General features: G+C 36.3%; 1 protein-coding gene and 1 long non-coding RNA gene across 5 annotated transcripts; one reads left to right on the top strand and one right to left on the bottom strand.

Moving 5' to 3' along the window:
* Positions 1–962: 962 nt before the first annotated feature.
* On the bottom strand, positions 963–18878 carry LOC107867477 (10 kDa chaperonin). 4 transcript variants are annotated; one of them, XM_016713730.2, is made up of 6 exons: positions 18711–18878; positions 18274–18621; positions 17995–18019; positions 17516–17598; positions 1301–1440; positions 963–1210 (listed from the first exon to the last, which is right to left on the bottom strand). In XM_016713730.2, exons 2-6 carry the CDS (start codon positions 18292–18294, stop codon positions 1162–1164), a joined length of 318 nt encoding a protein of 105 aa, XP_016569216.1. In that variant the 5' UTR covers positions 18295–18621; positions 18711–18878; the 3' UTR covers positions 963–1161. The 4 variants fall into 4 exon arrangements, with proteins under 4 accessions (XP_016569216.1, XP_016569217.1, XP_016569218.1 ...); XM_016713731.2 differs by having other exon boundaries at positions 18274–18503; XM_016713732.2 differs by having other exon boundaries at positions 18274–18427.
* LOC124897709 lies at positions 4328–5686 on the top strand. Its single transcript, XR_007054591.1, has 2 exons — positions 4328–5044; positions 5456–5686. It is a non-coding gene; the product is annotated as an uncharacterized LOC124897709 (long non-coding RNA).
* Positions 18879–19357: the final 479 nt, after the last annotated feature.

Raw genomic sequence — 19357 nt, 5'->3', positions numbered from 1 at the left:
TTCTTCATTTTTATTGTCATAATATAGTTTAGTTTGCTGCTGGAAAATAGGTGTTAAACACCTCATTACATAGTCTTTTTATTGTGTTCTTGAATCCGAGAGAGGTCACCAAAAGAGGTCCATAGTTCCTTGAACTATTGGACTGTTTTGGTGTTTGTTTTCTTGTGTTCATGGGCTGTTTTGTATCAATCTGATGCATCAGATAGTTAATCTGTTGCATCAGGTGGTTAATCTGTTAAATCAGATGGTTAATCTGTTGCAACACCATTTTTACCAAGAAAAATAATAAATGAACCCAGCAACATCAATACAACAAACACACACACACTAAGAACATCAACGGTGACCAAAAATCACCAACAAATCGAATCAATAATTCGACAAGAAGAACTATAATAACAACAAAAAATATATATTTCACATAGAAAATAGTAGAGAAGAAATGCCAGAAATTAGGGTTTGATTCAATCCATATTTCAAATTTAAGCAAGAAATATTGAAATTGTTAACCAATACTAGAAGAGAAGTTGGCTCAAGTTCCTCTGTTTCTTCATAACTAAAAAGACATAATTTTTTACCTGTGAAAGAAGATGGGACGACGAAGAATTCGAAGTTCACTACAAAAAATAGATCAAATTGCAGGGGTTAATTTAGGATTTGCGGCGGTTCTAAACCCTCGCAAATTTCAATTCCAGTGGTTTTCAAAACCCCCCACAATATGAGCCGTCACAATTAATTTACGGCAGTTTTTTCGGACCGCCATAATTAATTTGCGGCGGTCGACCCCCGTTACTCTAAATTTATTTTTTTTATAATAAATTTTTATTTTAAAGTTGCGGAGGTTTAAAACCCCTGCAATTTTTATTTTTTTAAAATAAAAAATTTGATCATCAATTTTTCAATTGATCAACATAAGCATTTGCCATAAAGCATAATGTGTTGACCACAAGCCTCTCAATTGAGCAGTACAAAAAGGTTTTCATGTCAAGAATTCAATACTAAAAGAATAGAAGTGCAAAGGTTATTCAACTATCATTACATTAGCTATCAAACACAGTTGTCAACAATTCAATAACTTAACCAAAAACATCCTTGAAATTAACCTGCCCACCCCCCTTAAATTAACCTCAACAGCGTGAATGAACTCAAATATATAGATGCTCAGTTGTGCAGTGTCCTCAAAATGTCTTCATCCTGGTACAAATGAAACCTGCCACAAGATCATCAAGAATGTTTAGAAAAATAAATAAATCTCTAAAATTTAACAGCAATATAAGATCAAATCGCAAAATGCACTCACTCTTTCTCCCCCAACATGACTTGAGTACTGCCATACTCGGGCAACAAGACGGTGTCAACTTTCTTGACCGCAATTGGGATCCGGTTTCCTGCCTTGTCGTGCAGCCCTGGCCCAACAGCCACAACTTTCCCGGAATTCAGCTGAAATTCACAAGATTTATATTTGCGTACAACTAAAAACATCATCGATATGATTCATTTGTTTTCTTATATTGCCACATTGTTTTAAAATAAGGAAGTATTAAACACATTTGGGTTTAATTAAGCATAACCCATCATTTTCTTGGACTTGTTTTAGCTACAGTGTCATGTATGTTAACATTTGCTCTATGGTCGTATCTCAATAACAGAGATATTTTCAACTTCAAATTCATTCTTCTTGTGGGGCTAAACAAGTGGTGCATGTATGCTATCCTACTTGTTCTAGAACTCTCAAATGAACTATCATAAACACGCTCTTATTTCTCTTATCAGCATTTCTGGCTTGGTTGCTGTCATCATTACATGGTTTTTGAGCAACTTCATGACTAGGGGTCTCTTGATAGAGTATAAGTACAATATTAATAATATTGGGATTAGTTGCTGGATTATTTCTTATATACTGGTTGATTCAGTGTCCTTTTCATGCTTATCCATGGCTTAATAAGCCTTATATATTACAAACAAAGTGATTTGTTATGTATTAGTTATACACCCTATAATATTTATTAGTGTGTATTAGTTATACGTAGATTGAAAATACTACCAACCAAAGAATTAAATAATACCATAACTAATACATATATTAGATTTTCTAATACGTACTACCAAACAACTCTAAGTTTATGCTGGTTGACAGTGTGTTCCAATGTTAATGCCTTTGTTCCAGCACAATTGAGATATCTATCATCTCCCACATAAAATAACGTACCAGACTACTAGTGTGTAACTAACACACAGCCATAGGCTAAAATATCCGCTGCTTAAAAAACTGTCTCCTAATCTAATGTCTGTAGAAATAAAATTAATGACCACTAGCTAACTGCAAACTTCGACAATCAACAAAACCCAAGAAACAATTTGTAGTTTAACTACCAACCCCTTTGGTTTCTGCCTAGTATAATGGCAGCTACAGTATGGAATTTGAATACAGCTCTCCGTTGGTTTGCCAATTGCCATGAATGATTAGTACAAACAGCATCAACTAGTAGTTCAAATTGGCCAACAGTTCTAATTAATGTTTCAGGGCAGGAATATGATTGTCATGACAAAAGTTTTTTCTTTTTTTGCTTATGAATAAGGGTCTGAAGATGTCAGTAAGAAGCCCATGCCCTAAAACTTATAGACTCAAACCATTACTTATTCGGAGTAGAAAAAACAACCAGATCCCTGACTCTCATGGCTGTACAGCAATATCAGAGTTGATAACCGAACTATAAAATGACCAAAATTAGAGCTCCCAGAATACTCTTTCTTAAATGAGAAGGAAAAGGGAGACATCAAGGAACAGTATTTGGCGCCTGACGTTTAATGCTGCGCCAAAAGGACAAACACTGCAAACACGTAACCTTTAGCTTAACAGGGTCTTTCTCCTGATTCAGAACATCCTCTCCCTTTCTTTAGAGATAACCCAAAAGATACATTGTGGGTCAGTCCACTAAATGGTTGTTATCCAGCACTATAAAGTTAATTTCTAAGTCATTGCATCATGCACTTAACACCCCAAGTGATTCCAAATTAGTTTCAAAGTCTGGCATCACTCACTGAACATCCAGGATATTCCAAAACATACTCGACCTCTCAGTTACTATAGGAAAATGTAAAATGGAAACAATTGCGCGTCACATTTCCTTTTCAACATGTAGCACCTGCTCATTAAAGTATAACCCCTTCTGGAACATATTATCCTGTAGACATGCTACCCCTTCTGGAACATATTATCCTGTAGACATGCTTTATGAGAGGCAATCCACCCAAAGCATGCAACATTACGAGGATCTCTTGCTTTATGAGAGGCAATCCACCCAAAGCATGCAACATTACGAGGATCTCTAGTTTCTCATAACACTAGCCAGGGTCAAGTAGACAAGGTCAAGTTTCTGTCATCAGTTTTGGATTACATTCTACAACATGTCTTCACAGTGAAGATTCCAGTTCTATATGTGGTCCAGATTATACTCTTAACAGATTATTTGTCTTCATCCTGGTTTCCAATTATCAATATAAAGAGTCAATCAATTCCCCAACGTTGACGGTCCTTGTAATATCCTAACCGTTATTCCTTCTACAATGAGCACTGGTATTGTCAAGATAAAGAAGGAACTTAGAGACCTCGAGCACTTCCTCATTCAGAGTAGTATGCCATATTTAAACATCTAACAAATCTATTATCTTCATCTCATTTCCCACCTTAAAGTTGCCACGTTACTGAAACTCATCCAACAAACCTGTTGTCTTCGTCTCATGTCCCACCTTAAAATTTTCATGTTACTGAAACTTGTGTAGACACCTAATTTTGTTCCTCCCAAAAAACATTTTTACCATTTTTATCTCATCTTATCATGTACCATCAATCATGTAATCATCCCTCCATAAAATGACAAAAAATAACAACCCCTAACTAATTTTATTTTTATTCTAACAACCTATCCAATCAAAACAAGACACCTCATCACTACCCTACTTACCCACGTGACCCCTCCCCCTCTTCACATTTTTTGTCCACAAAGAAATAAAAAGTAAAAAAAAACAAAACAAAAATAATGAAAAAAAGGAAGTTTCCAAGAAAAGGGGAGGAAGGGGCCCACGTGGATGATTCCTTTTGGGCTTTCTTTGAGATAAATATACACACAGATAGAGAGAGATGCAGGGAGGGGACCATTTTGTTTTCATTTATCATATACATATAGAGAACAAAAGAGAGGGTGGGCCCACTGGGGTTCATTATTCTTTCTTTGGAATTAAAAAGAGACAAGGGGAGGTCACGTTTTTTGCAAGGGGGACCACTGACCCACACAATATTATATATACAATACATATAGAAACAAAAGGGAGAGGGGGGTATCAGGAGAATAGACAGAAAAGAAATCTTGAGCTCTTCTTCTTCATTCCTGAAAACCACCATTGACACGCCTTCACTTTCTTTTTTTATTTTTTCTTACTCTCACCATAACCATCATATCATCTTCTCCATAGAGAGAAAGATCAGAAAATAAAAAAAAGAAACCTTCGGTTCTTCTACACTAAAACCGCACACACACAGAGTGAGATGGCAAGAAGAGAGTAGATCAAAAGAGAGAGGGAGTAGCAGAGAGAGAGATTCTGGGTTGAGAGCTCCGGTAAGTTCGCCGAAATCAGCCTCGAGTTCGCATATCGGTTTCTTTCTCGTTGTTCGATAGACCTCTTCTCAAAATCGCTCAAAAAACCATTTTATTTTCCTTCGATTTTTGGACAAAACCTGGTCGTTGTTCACTGTTTTGGTTGTCTTGTCTTTGTTCACTTATCGGAGCTTAGGTCATACAATTTCTTTAGCAGCTATTAGACCATTGAAGCCTTGGTTTAGTCTGTCTTGGTGATTCGTTTTCGAAATCAGGTTGCGGGATTCATTGACTCTCATTTCGGGTTTTGGGTTTGATTTTCATTCGTATTGACCTGTCTATTAAGATCAGTTTGTGATCGAAATCGGAGTTTGTCGCTGTTGAGGTTCTCCGTTCGAGTATTTTGGTCTTCGGATTTCTTTATTATCATACAAGAACGTTCTATCGAGGTCCATTTCTTTAACCCGTCTCCCCGTTCTTTATTTTCGATTATTTGAATTGGTTGTGATTATTCGTGGTGATTGTTGGATTTTTGTTGATGTTATGATGTTATATTTTTGACGATGTGATTTCGTTGATATATGAAATGAATCGGAGTAACTATGCAGGTGTAATTGATAAAAAATGAAACAAGTAGGGATTGGAATTGAAATTGATAAAAAGCAATCATTAATTTATTTTGATTCATTAAATGTTGTTTGAATTGATAGTATCACAATACATTGAAATAAATAGGCGAATATAGGTTCGGGTAGGCAAAATTCCTATGAATAAGAGTTTTCGTTGAATGTTTGAATCTGGAATATTGGTTGAATATTTTCTAGTTTATCGTACTTGATTCAATTGTATCATTTGGCCAGGGAATGCCCCGAAGTACTTGTATTATTTTATCCGGAAAATGCCCCAAAGTATTTTGTACTCGGAGGACGTTCGTGATGAAGGCCCGAGGCATCGGGTAAAGCATAGGAGCTTAGTTAGGATTAGTATGGATTAGATAGGATTTATTTACACATTTTTTTATTTTTGGATTGTATAATTAGACTGAACATTGTATTTTTGGGGTTTGTTTTGGTTTGTGTTCATTTGCTTGATTGTCGTGTGTTTATGTGGTTTATACATCTTTAGTTTCAAATTTAGCCAATATGCTCCACCAAGCGACCGTGGTCGAACCACGGGATCGAGGGTGCCTAACACCTTCCCCTCGGTCAACAAAATTCCTTAGTCGGAATCTCGGTTCGCAAATCAGTTTTTTTTTAAAGAGTCAAATCATTTCGAAAAGGATTTCCAAAGGTGACTTGGTACACCCGATTATGCCAAGTGGTGACTCTGAGTTTACATTTAAATAATCCTTTTCGAAACAAAAATTTTCATCTTTTTGTCACTTTAATAATAAAAACCCTTTCGAACCTTAAAATTAATCTTTTTTTGGAGTTAAAAAAGGGATGTGACAGCTCTGGCGACTCTACTGGGGAGTTTTCAGAATTTGGGCTTATTTTTGGAGTCGTATCGGCTTTGTTTGGCATTATGGGTGTATAAAAATTATTTGTGATTATTGTTTGTGTTATTGTTATCACTGTTGTGCGTTTTTGTGCTCTTTGTTTACAGTTTTTCTATATGTGTTACCGCTTTATATCTGGCATCATTTGCATAACCCGAGTCAATTCTTTCTGCAACAAGTCTCGGAGTGCACGTCATGCGCACGAACTCTAGTTGAGTCATCCTTATTTTAGGGGGGAGCTGTTGGATGTATGGAGTAGGTGGAAAGTAAAGCAGCCACTATCGACCATATGCTCCCCCGAACGGCCTTGTTAGTAAATCACAACGTAGGTCAGCCTTTAGGTCATTCTTATGTGCATCATATTGAGACCTAGTGGGGCCCACACGGTCCTTTGTAGGAGACTCACCTTTAAAGCATCCCCATGTGCTAAATGTTGCATCTTTGAAGGTAATGTGGTCATTTGACGGACTGATTCGGGAAAAGAATGTGTTAAAAGTAAGGTGTGCTTGAAACAAAGAAAGTGAGTCAAAAAAGGTTTCATAGCTTTTAATGTTCTTTATGGCTTGTGTTTTTCACAATTCAAAAATTCAAAAAGATTTTGTACCTTTTACACTCATTTTATCAAAACAAAAACATCAAAAAAAATTTTCTTTGTTTCTTTAGTAAGCGTCCATAATTTGGAAATTTCAAAAAGATTTCTTTTAAGAGGAGCTTTTTATAAAAGAGGAATGCAAAAAGGTGATAGAAGTTTTATAAATTTCATATAACGAAAATACAAAAAAGATTTTCTTTCATAGTTGTTGGTGTCGTTTTTTTATGTGAAGTGTCAAATTGAAAACACAAAAAAAAAATTGTTATGTTGTTCATTGTGTGTCTTTGGTCGTGTCTCAAGTTAGGGTGCAATCTGTTATTTAATCATTAATTGTCCAATCTGAACGAACTACGCATACCTGATTCCCATCCCTCGGGGGGTACGTAGGCAACCCTCGGTGGGTCCGGTAATCTTTATTTTGGCCTTTGTCTTAGTCTTAGCCTAGGTTTTTCTCCGTGTAATTTAGTGTTGTTAGCGGGTTCTTACTAAGTAGGCTGATTTTATTCAGTGCTACTGTTCGGCAAATTTGACTCATATAATGGTCTGTCCCTTCAACACACGTCTGCGTCATAATCCCATGGGTGGGGATCTTTTCCAGTCTTATTGAATGTTTAAGTTAATGTCCTATGTGTTATTACAGGATGGATCTGTCCACAAAATCTAGAGTCCTTATGGTTGTCAAGGTACCCAAAAAGTTGGTCAAGTGGTGGGGCACATTCGACTACTCTGAAAAGCACGAAGTGAGGAAAGTGTTAGGCAATCTTGTAGCACTCATGGATCTCACGCCCCGTCTGGATATAATAGAAGTTGCGTTGACTTTTTGGGATCCAAACAATTTGGTGTTTAGGTTCGAAAGTTGTGAATTGACTCCTACCTTGGCAGAAATATCTCGTTTGTTTCAATTGACTTATATGGGTCAGCAGATGATTTTAGCCTGCAATCATACTTGTAAGAGATTTCTTCAACTCTGTGGATTGAAAGATAACAAGCATCTGGGATGTCTCAAACAATCTTGGATTTCCTTTGACTATTTGTTTGCTAGATTTGGGTCCTTAGAGGGTTTCGACTGCTTTTGGGATGAATTCTGTACTACCAAAAAAATCTGGGAACAACGTTGTCTTGAGTTTTTCTGTCTGGCTTTGTTGGGCATCTTAGAGTTCCCATTAGATGAGAGATGTATCAATACTCGTCTACAATCAGTGGTGATAACTTTATTCAAGAAAAAAGATGAGGTCACCATTGTACCAATGATCTTAACAGAAATATATAAAGCGTTAACTGAAGTAAATGAAGGGGTACGATTTTTTAGGGGAGTAATCTGATATTACAGTTGTGGGTGATGGAGCATTTCCATACGCCTTCTTTGATTAAAGTAGATATGATCGATCGTTGTCTGAATGATCGAGTGCAAGCCATGCAAGAGAGAATGTGCTTTGATAAATTTTCTTTTCCTATGGGAGTCAATTCCTGGATTGAATTTCTCGAATCAAGAACTCCGGACAACATTCTTTGGTCCTATATGTGGTTTCGTCCTAAGAAAATCTTGATGGGATCTCAAATGCAACTCCTTCTGGTTTTGATAGGACTTAATTGCGCTAGGCCTTACAGTCCAAGAAGGGTGATGCGTCAGTTGAGTAGGATGCAAGACGTTTCCCTAATAATGGACCTTCTAAAGGATGTAGAGTACTTTAAAGACCAAGCCGTGGGGGAAAGCAAATATGAGCAATTCTGGAATAATGCGATAAAGCTAGGTGTCGATACTCTTGAGGAAAGTCTAGGGTGTACTCAAAACTATGAAATATGGCTACAATCTCTATCCGTGGCATTAGTAGACCCTTACCATCCCAACTTAGAGGGCGGATACGGGAAGAAATCATGGTAGAGGACGATGAGCAGGAAGATTCGGTTGCCAAGGTGGAGTTTTTAAGAGTTCAGTTGTCACATTTGATCATAACTGTGGATGGGTGTCAGAAAAACCTTTTTGGGTGTAATCTCCAAGAGGCGGGGATACGGGCGAGAAGTTTGTTCTCGAGTATCAAAGCATCCTTGCAGGATATGTTGCAAAGTCTGAGTGGAAAAGCGGGGACTTCACAGACGGGTTCATCTCAGCCAGGGACGTCACACAGAGCACCAGCTTGAAGGAGCACTTCTTATCTTTATTTAGTTTGAGTCATTTATTTTCTGTCATTGTATTGGCGTGTCTTTGTTAAGTTCATGTCAAGTTTGTTTTAACATTATGGTCTTTATTAGGAATGTCTCACATGTCGTCTTATGGGTCTAGAGTGTTGTTTGGTATTTGGTGATTAGATTTAAGTTGTCTTAATATGTAGTTGTCTCTCTTATGAATGTGTCGTGATGTTGCATGGTCCTTTCGTTTTGTTTGCTTATCGTTACAAAAAAAATCAGAAAATCAAAAATCTTCAATTTCGTGATATTGTGCATATGTTGCCAGAACTACGCGTGACCTGATTCTCCTCTTTCGGGGTGAGATATGTAGGTTGCCCTATTCTGGGCTCAGTCCAACCAAATAAATAATTTTGAATTGCCCAGTCAAAAGAAACTAGGCATGAGTTCAACCTCATTGTTTGAGTCGATCCTAAAAGTTGTAAGTCTCACCCCACTTCAAGTGTCGTTCGGGCCCAATGCCATCTTTTCTTTCTAACCCTATCCAAAATTCAAGTTACAACCAAAGAAAAACCTTCAGATCAATCTTTGAAAATGCTAAGGCTAAGCATGCAATAGATATGATGATGCATTTTGGGAACTACTTGTCTTCCTCAGCATAAGAAATCAGGAGAGAAATAAAAATGAGAGTCTTATTGGTGAAAACCCTCGCGGGCGCCATAAGGCGATAGTGAGTTGAGAGAAATGAAAATGAGAGAATCTTATTGGTGAAAACCCTCACGGGCACCATAAGGCAATGGTAAGTTGAGGGAGATAAAAATGAGAAAGTTTTATTAGTGACAACCCTCACGAGCACCATAAGACGACGGTGAGTTGGGACAAATGAAAATAAGAGTGTCTCACTGGCAAAAAACCCTCACAGACACCATAAGGCAATGGTGAGCTGAGAAAAGAAAAATCAGAGAGGCTTGTTGGCAAAAACCATTCAAGGGAGGGCTAGTCGAATGAGGTCTTAAATGCAATTGACCTAAGAATTCTGGTTTTGAACTTTGTTTGATTCGTGTGTTTGCTTGTTTTCATGTGTTTTTGTGGTTTATTCACTTCATAGTGTTAAATTAGCCGATATACTCTCCAAAGCGATCGTGGTCGAACTACGGTATCGAGGGGTGCCTAACACCTTCCCCTCGGTCAACAGAATTCTTTAGCCAGAATCTCTATTCGCAAACCCTCATTCGGCTAGCCCTCCCTTGAATGGTTTTCGCCAACAAGCCTCTCTCATTTTCTTTTTCTCAGCTCACCATTGCCTTATGGTGTCCATGAGGGTTTTCACTAATGAAACTCTCTTATTTTCATTTCTCTCAATTCACAATCGTCTTATAGTGCTCGTGAGGGTTTTCACCGATAAGCCACTTTAATTTTTAGCTCTCTCAACTCACCATTGTCTTATGGTGCCCGTGAGGGTTTTCACCAATAAGGCTCTCTCATTTTTTTCTCTCCTAATTCCTTATGCTGAGGAAGACAAGTAGTCCCCAAAATGCATTATCATAGGCATTGCATGCTTAGCCTTAACATTCTCAAAGATTGATCTGAAGGTCTTTCTTTAGTTGTAACTTAGCTTTTGAATAAGGTTAGAAAGAAAGAATGGCATGAGGCCCAAACAACACTTGAAGTGGGGTAGGACTTACAACTTTTGGAATCGACTCTAACGATAAAGATTAACTCATGCCCCCATTTCTTTTAACTGGGCAGTTCTAAATTGTTTATTTGGTTGGACCGAGCCTAAAGTAGGGTAGCCTACATATCTCATCTCACTCCCAAGAGAGGAGAATCAGGTCACACATAGTTCCAACAACTCATTTTTTTGCTTGATTCTGATTTCTTTTTCTTCTTTTTTTTCTCTTTTTTTGGTGGGGGACCTTTCTGACTCTATTGTTTCTTGACACTCTTTTCTTTTCTTTCTTTTAACACTTTTTTTTTCTTTTGAAACTTTTCTGACTCTATTATTTTGCTCGACACTTATCTTTTAAGCTTTGTTGACTCTATTTTGATTCCAAAGAGAGGTATGAAAGAAAATAAAACTAAAGCTCAAACGGGATAAACAAAGGATGACACGATGTTTGGATAGCAAAATAAAATGTCTTCATCATATTAATCCTTGAAAATGTAAGTACATGTCATGCAATATTACAGTGAAAGATGAAGATCATTTGTGACATTTTTACAGCACTAAGTTTAACTGAGCTTGTGCGTCGCTACTTTTTCTGTAAACTCCACCTTTGTTGTACATTCCTCACATCGAATGACTTATGCTTTCATAGAGTTGATTTTCGTTCTATTCATTTTGATGTAGGATCACACATCCACTATTTAACCTAATAGAGATATGTCTTTCAATTGATGACCAAGTTATTCTTGTGATTCTCAAAATAATTGCCTTAATTTTCAAAGAAGGCTTCAACTTGTCACCAAATGTCTCGGTAATCTACCTATTTTGTCAGATGTTTTTTTTGACTTTGGCCCTCTGGTTCAAAGTTCATTCTTAAACTAGATTTAAGATCTGGCTGAAAATTCCTCAGGAATGTCATATCACTAGAACCGACATAAAATGTATTGTATAAAAAAAACAACACATATTTAAAACACAAAGGAAAAGGGATACTTCATTTAGTTGAAATAAAAGATAGAAAGGATTGAACATAAACGACAAAGGGACAAAACAAGATAGATCTCGAACTACAATCCTGAAATAATTCATAAAACAAAAAAGAAAAGAAAATAAACTAACATACCTCTTCCTAGTAGGGAGAGGGGTGACTTCTCAATTGCTCAGCCTGACAACTTAGCCATTGGTTTGCATATCAGCATTACTAGAGTTTCCACCACGATCAAACACATTCTCTTCAACAAATAAGTGTTGGGTCCCCATGCTTAACTCATTACTTCCCACATATAGTGCAGTACCACATGCTAGCGAAGAACTCTGTAGGACGGTTGAGGTACCAATGTTTTGCACCACAATCTTTTTTTCTTGAATTATTTTCTCTATTTGTCTTTTCAAAATACAACAATCTTTAGTACTGTGACCTTGCATATTAGAAAGATAAGCACATCATATATTAGTATCAAAATATTTTGAATGTGGATCAGGAGTATACCTAGGGATAGGAGTAATCATACCCCATTGTCTCAATGTCTGGAACAAACCGGTATATGACTCCCCAATTGGCATGAAATTATCCTTTTCTTTCCTCCTTATTGCAAACTCTGGCCTCGGATGAAAATTAGATTTAGAGGTTCCTAAATTTGTGGGGGTCGAGGACGACGTTGAGGGATCGGGGCACACCATTATGGATAGAAAGACGAATGAGCATACGATTGTGCATTAATCAAAGGATATTGAGGAAGTGGAATGAGATTTCTTGGATTTTGGAGAAAGGAACCTTGTTGCAAGTGGTTATATGGATATAATATGTAAGATCAGGATTGAGGCTGACAGTATTGGTGGGTTGAACCTCTCAAACTCTGTTTTGGCCCTGACATGACAATAGGTGTGTTTTCCTTCTTCTTTCCTTCAGTTTTCCTTGATTAATTGCAGTATCATCCCAAATGTTTCACAGAATCCTCATGTCCATCATGCTCCTCAAATTACAATAGCTCAAAGCTTTGAAGGAGGTTGATACTTGAAGACATGCCCCAGTCTTTATATGAAACATCTTCTTTACCCGGGAGTCCTAGGGAACTTTTCATAGCATTTTCTGTACCCTTCATTTTTCCAACCATTCACTCTTCTGCTATGTCAGACTTCTTGGTAAGAAATTTTGGTGATTCTATTAACTTAAAAATAGGCTCAGAAGTACAACAATGATCATCAAGAGTATTGAACATGGATTCACTAGCGGCCTGAGAAACCACAACCGTTGGGTGGATAGCTAGTGTGGAAGCCTCAGTAGAGGGTTGAGCAGCAAAATCACAGACGGTATATGGTGTTGTGAATGTAGTAGGCTTATACTAAGGAGTTAGAGAATGAGTGGTGAAAGTATTGGGATGCAGCTGACGTGGAATGAATTTCGAGGCATGTTGTGGTGCGTCAACAACAATAGAAAACTAACTTTGCAATTGTGATAGAAAACTAAAGATATTTGCAGGGTTAACAATGGGGAATGGGGGAGGATGCAACCCACTAGCCCAAGCTCGATGCATTTATACCATTTGTTGCCTTAGTTTCCTAATCTCTTGTTTCAAGCTCTCATTTTCCTACTCTTTGTTTGATCCATGATGTCACTCTTTATATCCTTGTTGAACACAACTAACCCTTTGGATTTGGTATGATGTGGAGAATCAGCTACAATGCCACAACACCATAAACCAACCACATTAAACTAACTAAACAATAGATAACGTGTTAAAGTTCAACACTATCTCAAACCCTTTTTTTCATTTCTTTTTAGAAAATATCACCAAAACCTAGAAGGGTACCTACGTATCTCACTCTCGAGAGTGAATAATCAGGTGTACGTAGTTCATGAAGTTTTGGCACAACATGGCCGATCAAACTCTTTCTTTTCCTTCTTTTTTTTAAAAAAAAATTGAGAAGAAAAGAAAATAACAAATTGTCAGAAGAATTGACGAAAATATTTTTTGAATTTTTTCGGTTTTAAACATCGTATACAAAATGAAACCTATGATTACCAAAGAAAATATTTTTGGGTTTTTGATTTTAAATTTCATACGAAAATGAAACTTGAACCTATTAAAAGAAAATATTTTTTGTAGTTTTCTTTTAAAGGTGCATATGAAGTACTTACTCTAAATGAATAGTGAACAAAATCTTTTTACATTTTTTTTAAATAAGATCACCGAACCCTAGAAGAGTTGCCTACATATCTCACTCTCGAGAGAGAAAAATCAGGTGTGTGTAGTTCGTCCAGATTGGATAATTAAACAATAATGGACAGGCTAAACCACGACTTGAGAGATACGACAAAGACTGACGATAAAAAATGTCAATAAAATCTTTTTTAAGTTTTTCAATTTTATGAAAACTAACACCAACAATTATGAAAGAAAAATACTTTATTGGTGTTTTCGTTAATATGAAATGTAAAACTTCTACCATTTTTGAGTTTTTCTTTTATGAAAAGATCTTATTAAGAATTTTTATTTTTATTTTTGAAATTTTAAAATTATGAATGTTTGCTAAAGGAACAAACGGAAAATCTTTTTGATATTTTTGCTTTTTGAGAAAATGAGTGCAAAAGGTAAAACTCTTTTTGATTTTTTGGATTATGAAAAATAAAAGTCATAAATACTCTAAAGAACTACGAAACTCTTTTTTTTCTTTTCTTTTTCTTTGCCTAAACACACGCTTCTTTAATTCTGACACATATTTTTCCCAAATGAGTCTGTTAAATGACCTCGTCACCTTAAAAAATCCAATATTTAGCACATAGAGATGTTTTTAAGGCGAGTCTCCTATAAAGGACCAAGTGGGTTCCTCTAGGTCTCAATATAATGCAGATAAGCATGACTTAAAGGCTGACCTACGCTGGGTCCACTAACAAGGCTATTCGGAGAAGCGTATGGTCGATAGTGGCTGCGAAAGTTTTTCACCCGCTCCATATGCCTGAAGGCTCCCTCTCCTAAAATAAGGGTGACTCAACTAGAGTTCTAGTACACGACGTGCACTCTGGGACTTGTTGCAAAAAGAATTGACTTGGGTTATGCAAATGATGTCAGATATAAAGCGATAACATATAAAGAAAGACTGTAAACACATAGCACGTAGGCACTCTACAATGATAAAATAAACACAAACGATAATACAAACAATGTTTATACATCCATAATGTCAAACAAAGCCGATACAACTCCAAAAATAAGCTCGAATTTTGAAAAGTCCCTAGCAGAGTTGCCAGAGCTATCACACCCCTTTTTTTACCAAAAAATTACTTTTATGTTTGAAAAGGGGTTTTTATTACTAAAGTGACAAAATGAAATTTGTTTCGAAAAGGATTATTTACATTAAACTTAGAGTCGCTACTTCGCACAAACGGGTATGTCAAGTTACCTTTGGAAATTCTTTTTCAAAACTGTTTTTAACACTTTAAAACTAGTTTGTAAACAGAAATTTTGGCTAAAAAATTTCGTTGACCAAGGAAAAGGTGTTAGGCACCCATCGATCCCATGGTTTGACCACGATCACTTCGGGGGGAGTATATCAGCTAATTTAACACTATGAAGTAAATAAATCACAAAAACACATAAAAACAAGCAAGCAAATGAATCAAACAAAGTTCAAAATCAGAATAATATTCAATCCAAATTATACAGTCCAAAATAAAAAATGTAAACCTACTATATTCTGGGCTAATCCTAAAACTACGCTCCAATGCTTTACCCGATGCCTCGGGCCTTGATCACAAGCCTCCTTTGCGTACATGATACTTCGGGATATTCTCCAGTGAATAAATATATACACGTGACCTCGAGGCATTTCCCGGCGAATAAATATATTTGATAAAAATGCGATATAAATAGGAAAACCATTTCAAACAAGCATTCACACATTCACTAATATAGAATTCTAAGGCTTGCCTACCCCAAAACCTATAATTTACCTATCGATTTGACTTATCATGATTCTATCACATTTCACATCATCAATAAATCAAAATTAAACCGACTTCATTTTTTATCGAAATCAATCCCTCCCCAAATTCATTCTCAAAATAATTAATCAATTCTTCGACTACCAATCCAATTTTTCACATTCAAATCCAACATCAACCAACACAAAACAAAGATCCAGACATGTCAAGCAACAAATCATTCACATTTACAGAAAAAATAAAGGGAGAGAAGATATAATTGGACCTCAATGCCGCTTTTAAAATCGATATATTATTCAAATTAAATCCGATAGAATCTGTGTCTGAAACCTCGAGTCAAACCTCAAAATTGAGCAAACAAACTAACTCTCTACCAAATTAACCACAAAATCCAAAATTTGGTTCAAACACCAATCGACTAAAGCACACACGAGACTCGAAACCGAAATTATCAAGCCCAAATAGAAAACAACCAACGTAACCCTTAATATTCTGTTTGGATGGTGGTTTGCCATGGTTTTATGATGTATGGTACAGTATGGTATGGTATGGTACTGTATAGTATAGTACAATACAATGTTTGGATAGACTGTATCGTTCACTGTGGTTAATAACAATTTTTTTGTTTGGTTTGATGATATGGTACTGTATCATAACGGGTAATATTACTAAAATACCCTTATTATTATAAATTTTAAATTTATAAGCAGATGTTACTAAATTCATCGTTGCTGTCATAGTTGAATTCTTTGTAAAGTATTCAAAATTATATGCAAATGGATGGAAAACAGTTGAAGAACAACGCAACAAAGAGCAGAGAGAGATTCAAAGCAAAAAAGCGTAAGAATAAGTAATATAGGATAAAGGGTAAAATAGGATTAAATAAAATTATATAAGGGCATAGTTGAAAAAAAAAATTAAAACCATGGGATACCACCAAATTGGTGGTTCAGGATTTTGGGAGATTCCATGGTTATCAAACCATGAAAAAATACCATACCATACCATCCCTTTTAGCAAAAAATCAAAACAAACATAGTTCCCATGGTAACCATACCATGGGAAACCACCATCCAAACAGAAACTAAACAACCATTTTCGAGTCTCGGAGTTTTGTCCAGTTCAAACAATGACAAAAAAATGTTGGGTTAGTCAGTTTTGATCGGATCTCTAGGTGTTCTCGCTGGTTTCGGCAGTTCGGCAGCAGTGGATGGTGTATTATGATGAGGGACGGCTGATTCTGGCGACAAACTCGCCGAAAAACTCAAGCCAGTCAACAAGATACCTTTAGTTCACTACGTTCACCCATATCCCCCCAATTTCTCTCTCGCACGCAGATTTTTCAAACTGTTTTCCCCTCTTCTATCAATTTTTCGATCACCGTTGACCCCCCTCCCGCCGTCTTCTCTGATTTGTGTGGGTGTACCAGCATGTGCAGCATTTCCCAATTCATGTTTGTGGGTTTTTGTGATGGGAATTTCAATGAATCAGTGAATGAGTGTGTATGTGAGGTATGTATGGCTTTTGTGATGTGTAATTATGTCTTGTGAAGTGATTGTGAGAATGGAGTCTATGATCTGTATTCGTGAGTATGTGGGTGTAATTTGTGTGGAAATTTCCTGTGCCCCCTCCCTTTTGCAACATTAGGATGATAAGGTGTAAAAATTAGTTAGGATAAGGGAATATTAGGGATTAGGAATTTAATTTATTAGGATTTGTTGTATTTATTTCTTTGCAGGTAAAATGTAGAATGGGTGAGGATATGTGGTAAGGTAAACTAAAAAATGAATAAAATTAAACTTCGAGAGGGATAAAATTAGGTGTCTACAACACTCAAGAGGCTACGGAGCTTACAAATGGACTATAGATGACAAAAAGCAACTCAAAATCTCAATGTTTGAACAGAAAGTCACACTCCATGCAAACAAAATAACTGAGAACTCACATAAACTTCTTTTAAAGTCGTAAATGTTCCTTTCTCTCTCACACATAATTTAGAAAAGAGAAGAAAACCTTCAACTTGCAGTGATACTGAAAACATCATAATAACAACAAAGAATAGTGACGACTTCATAAAAGAAAAGAAATTATGGAAAACCTGAGTCTTTCCCAAACGAGATTCGAGGTCCACTTGATAATCTCTTGGTTTCAAGGGCTTTCTTTGCACTGAAGGTCCTCTTGCTGCACAAAAACTGATTATATTTTCAAGGATATAAAACTATAGGCTACAAGGTTTCAACTTTCATGTTCTAAGGATACATCACTAAGTAAAACATAGTCTACCCATCATCAACTCCACCTACATCTTAAATTAGTTGGTGTCGGCTATATGAATCATATATTGTTCACTAATAAAAACCTTGGTCCAAACTAATTGGGATCAACTATAGCAATCTTCAATATTCTTCCTACACCGTTCTAGCACATTTTATTCCTCCGCTAAAGAACATCACATGTATGTGACACTAACATATAAGTCTCTGGCCAAACTAATAACACATCTAAGCAAAACAACTCAAGTTAAACAACCAAAGACAAAGAAATTCTGAAATGAAAACTAGTAATTATGATACTTACACTTTGATTTCCGACCCTCGGCCTCCTACACCAAATTGCAAATCAACTATGTCAATTATCAAGCAAATAACTAAAACATGAAGAAGATAAAAGTAGAAAGATAATTATGAGATTAAAAGACATGTTCTTCGCGTTCACGAGCATACTGCATAATCTCTTCTCAGTCGAACTTTCTACGAGAAGTATTATCAACTTCAACAATCTACATTTCTCCATTAAAGGTAGGAAGTAATCAAAAAAATTAGAGCAGTAAACAGAAAGTGAAAGAGCTGAGGTTACATGATTGCTGGATTGCTTCATTGCCTCAGAAATTCGCCTTGTTGCTGGAACCGCTAGTTCAGACCAAGGTTCGATTACACAGAATGATTACCAAGCTCTACAAATTCTTCGATTGTCGAACTGGAATGGACGATGGAGCACCCAAACCCTAGGTCTGATTTTTGTGTACAACACAGGAAATTGATTTAATTTTTCATATAGGAACAAGATGGAGCACCCAAACCCTAGGTCTGATTTTTGTGTACAACACAGGAAATTGATTTAATTTTTCATATAGGAACAACAGCAACAGGGGGAGGGTGTATCTTCTTTAACTTAATTTCAACTTCAAATCATTAATTCACCGATCTGTAAATCAATTTGTAGATCCGATTAATTTTCACTCCCATAACATACAACAACAACGAAAAAAATACTCGACAAACAAAAACACAAACCTTAATTTCTACTAACCGAAGGAAAAAATACTTAGTTTTTCCACTGGAAAGAGAGAAAATGAAAATAGCGAGGACTTGTGAAGAGGTGAAAAGGGAACGTTGGGAACTGACAGAAGTGGTTTTGGGGGAAAACATTTGGCCAATTAAAAAAATGAGGGAATATGAAAGTAGGTTTGCAGTATGTTTTTTAATGGAACCCCCGCAAATCTAAAAAATTTTAGCGACGGTCTAGTTAACCTTCACATATAATATAATTTTGCAGAGGTTAAAATAACTCCCGCAAATATAACCTTCACAATCAAATCCATTTTTTGTAGTGGTTGTTATTGTTGGAGAAGTCTTCAAGTTGATTGACGGTTGAAAGTCGAAAAGAAACTCACCCGAATATTTGTCGTCGGAGGTTGAAGTCACAGGGGATTGAAGGGAGAAATTTTACAGAACTATTGATTGAGAGAAAATTGAGAGAAGTTGTGGAGAGAGAGGAGAGAGACGATCGATGATTTGGAAAGGAGAGGAGTGTGAGTTGATTTGTATTTTTGAAAAGATTAGTAAGTTTTGAAAATATTAATCAAGTCAACAATTAACTTAATAAAGTTTTCTAATTATGTTTGACCCTTTAAGTTGGTCAATATCATCAATCCTTCGTT

The sequence above is a fragment of the Capsicum annuum genome, chromosome 4 (assembly GCF_002878395.1).
Source record: "Capsicum annuum cultivar UCD-10X-F1 chromosome 4, UCD10Xv1.1, whole genome shotgun sequence".
NCBI classification, from domain to species: Eukaryota; Viridiplantae; Streptophyta; class Magnoliopsida; order Solanales; family Solanaceae; genus Capsicum; species Capsicum annuum.
Note: the sequence above shows the minus strand (reverse complement) of the source record. Positions and strands in the feature narration are given on the sequence as shown.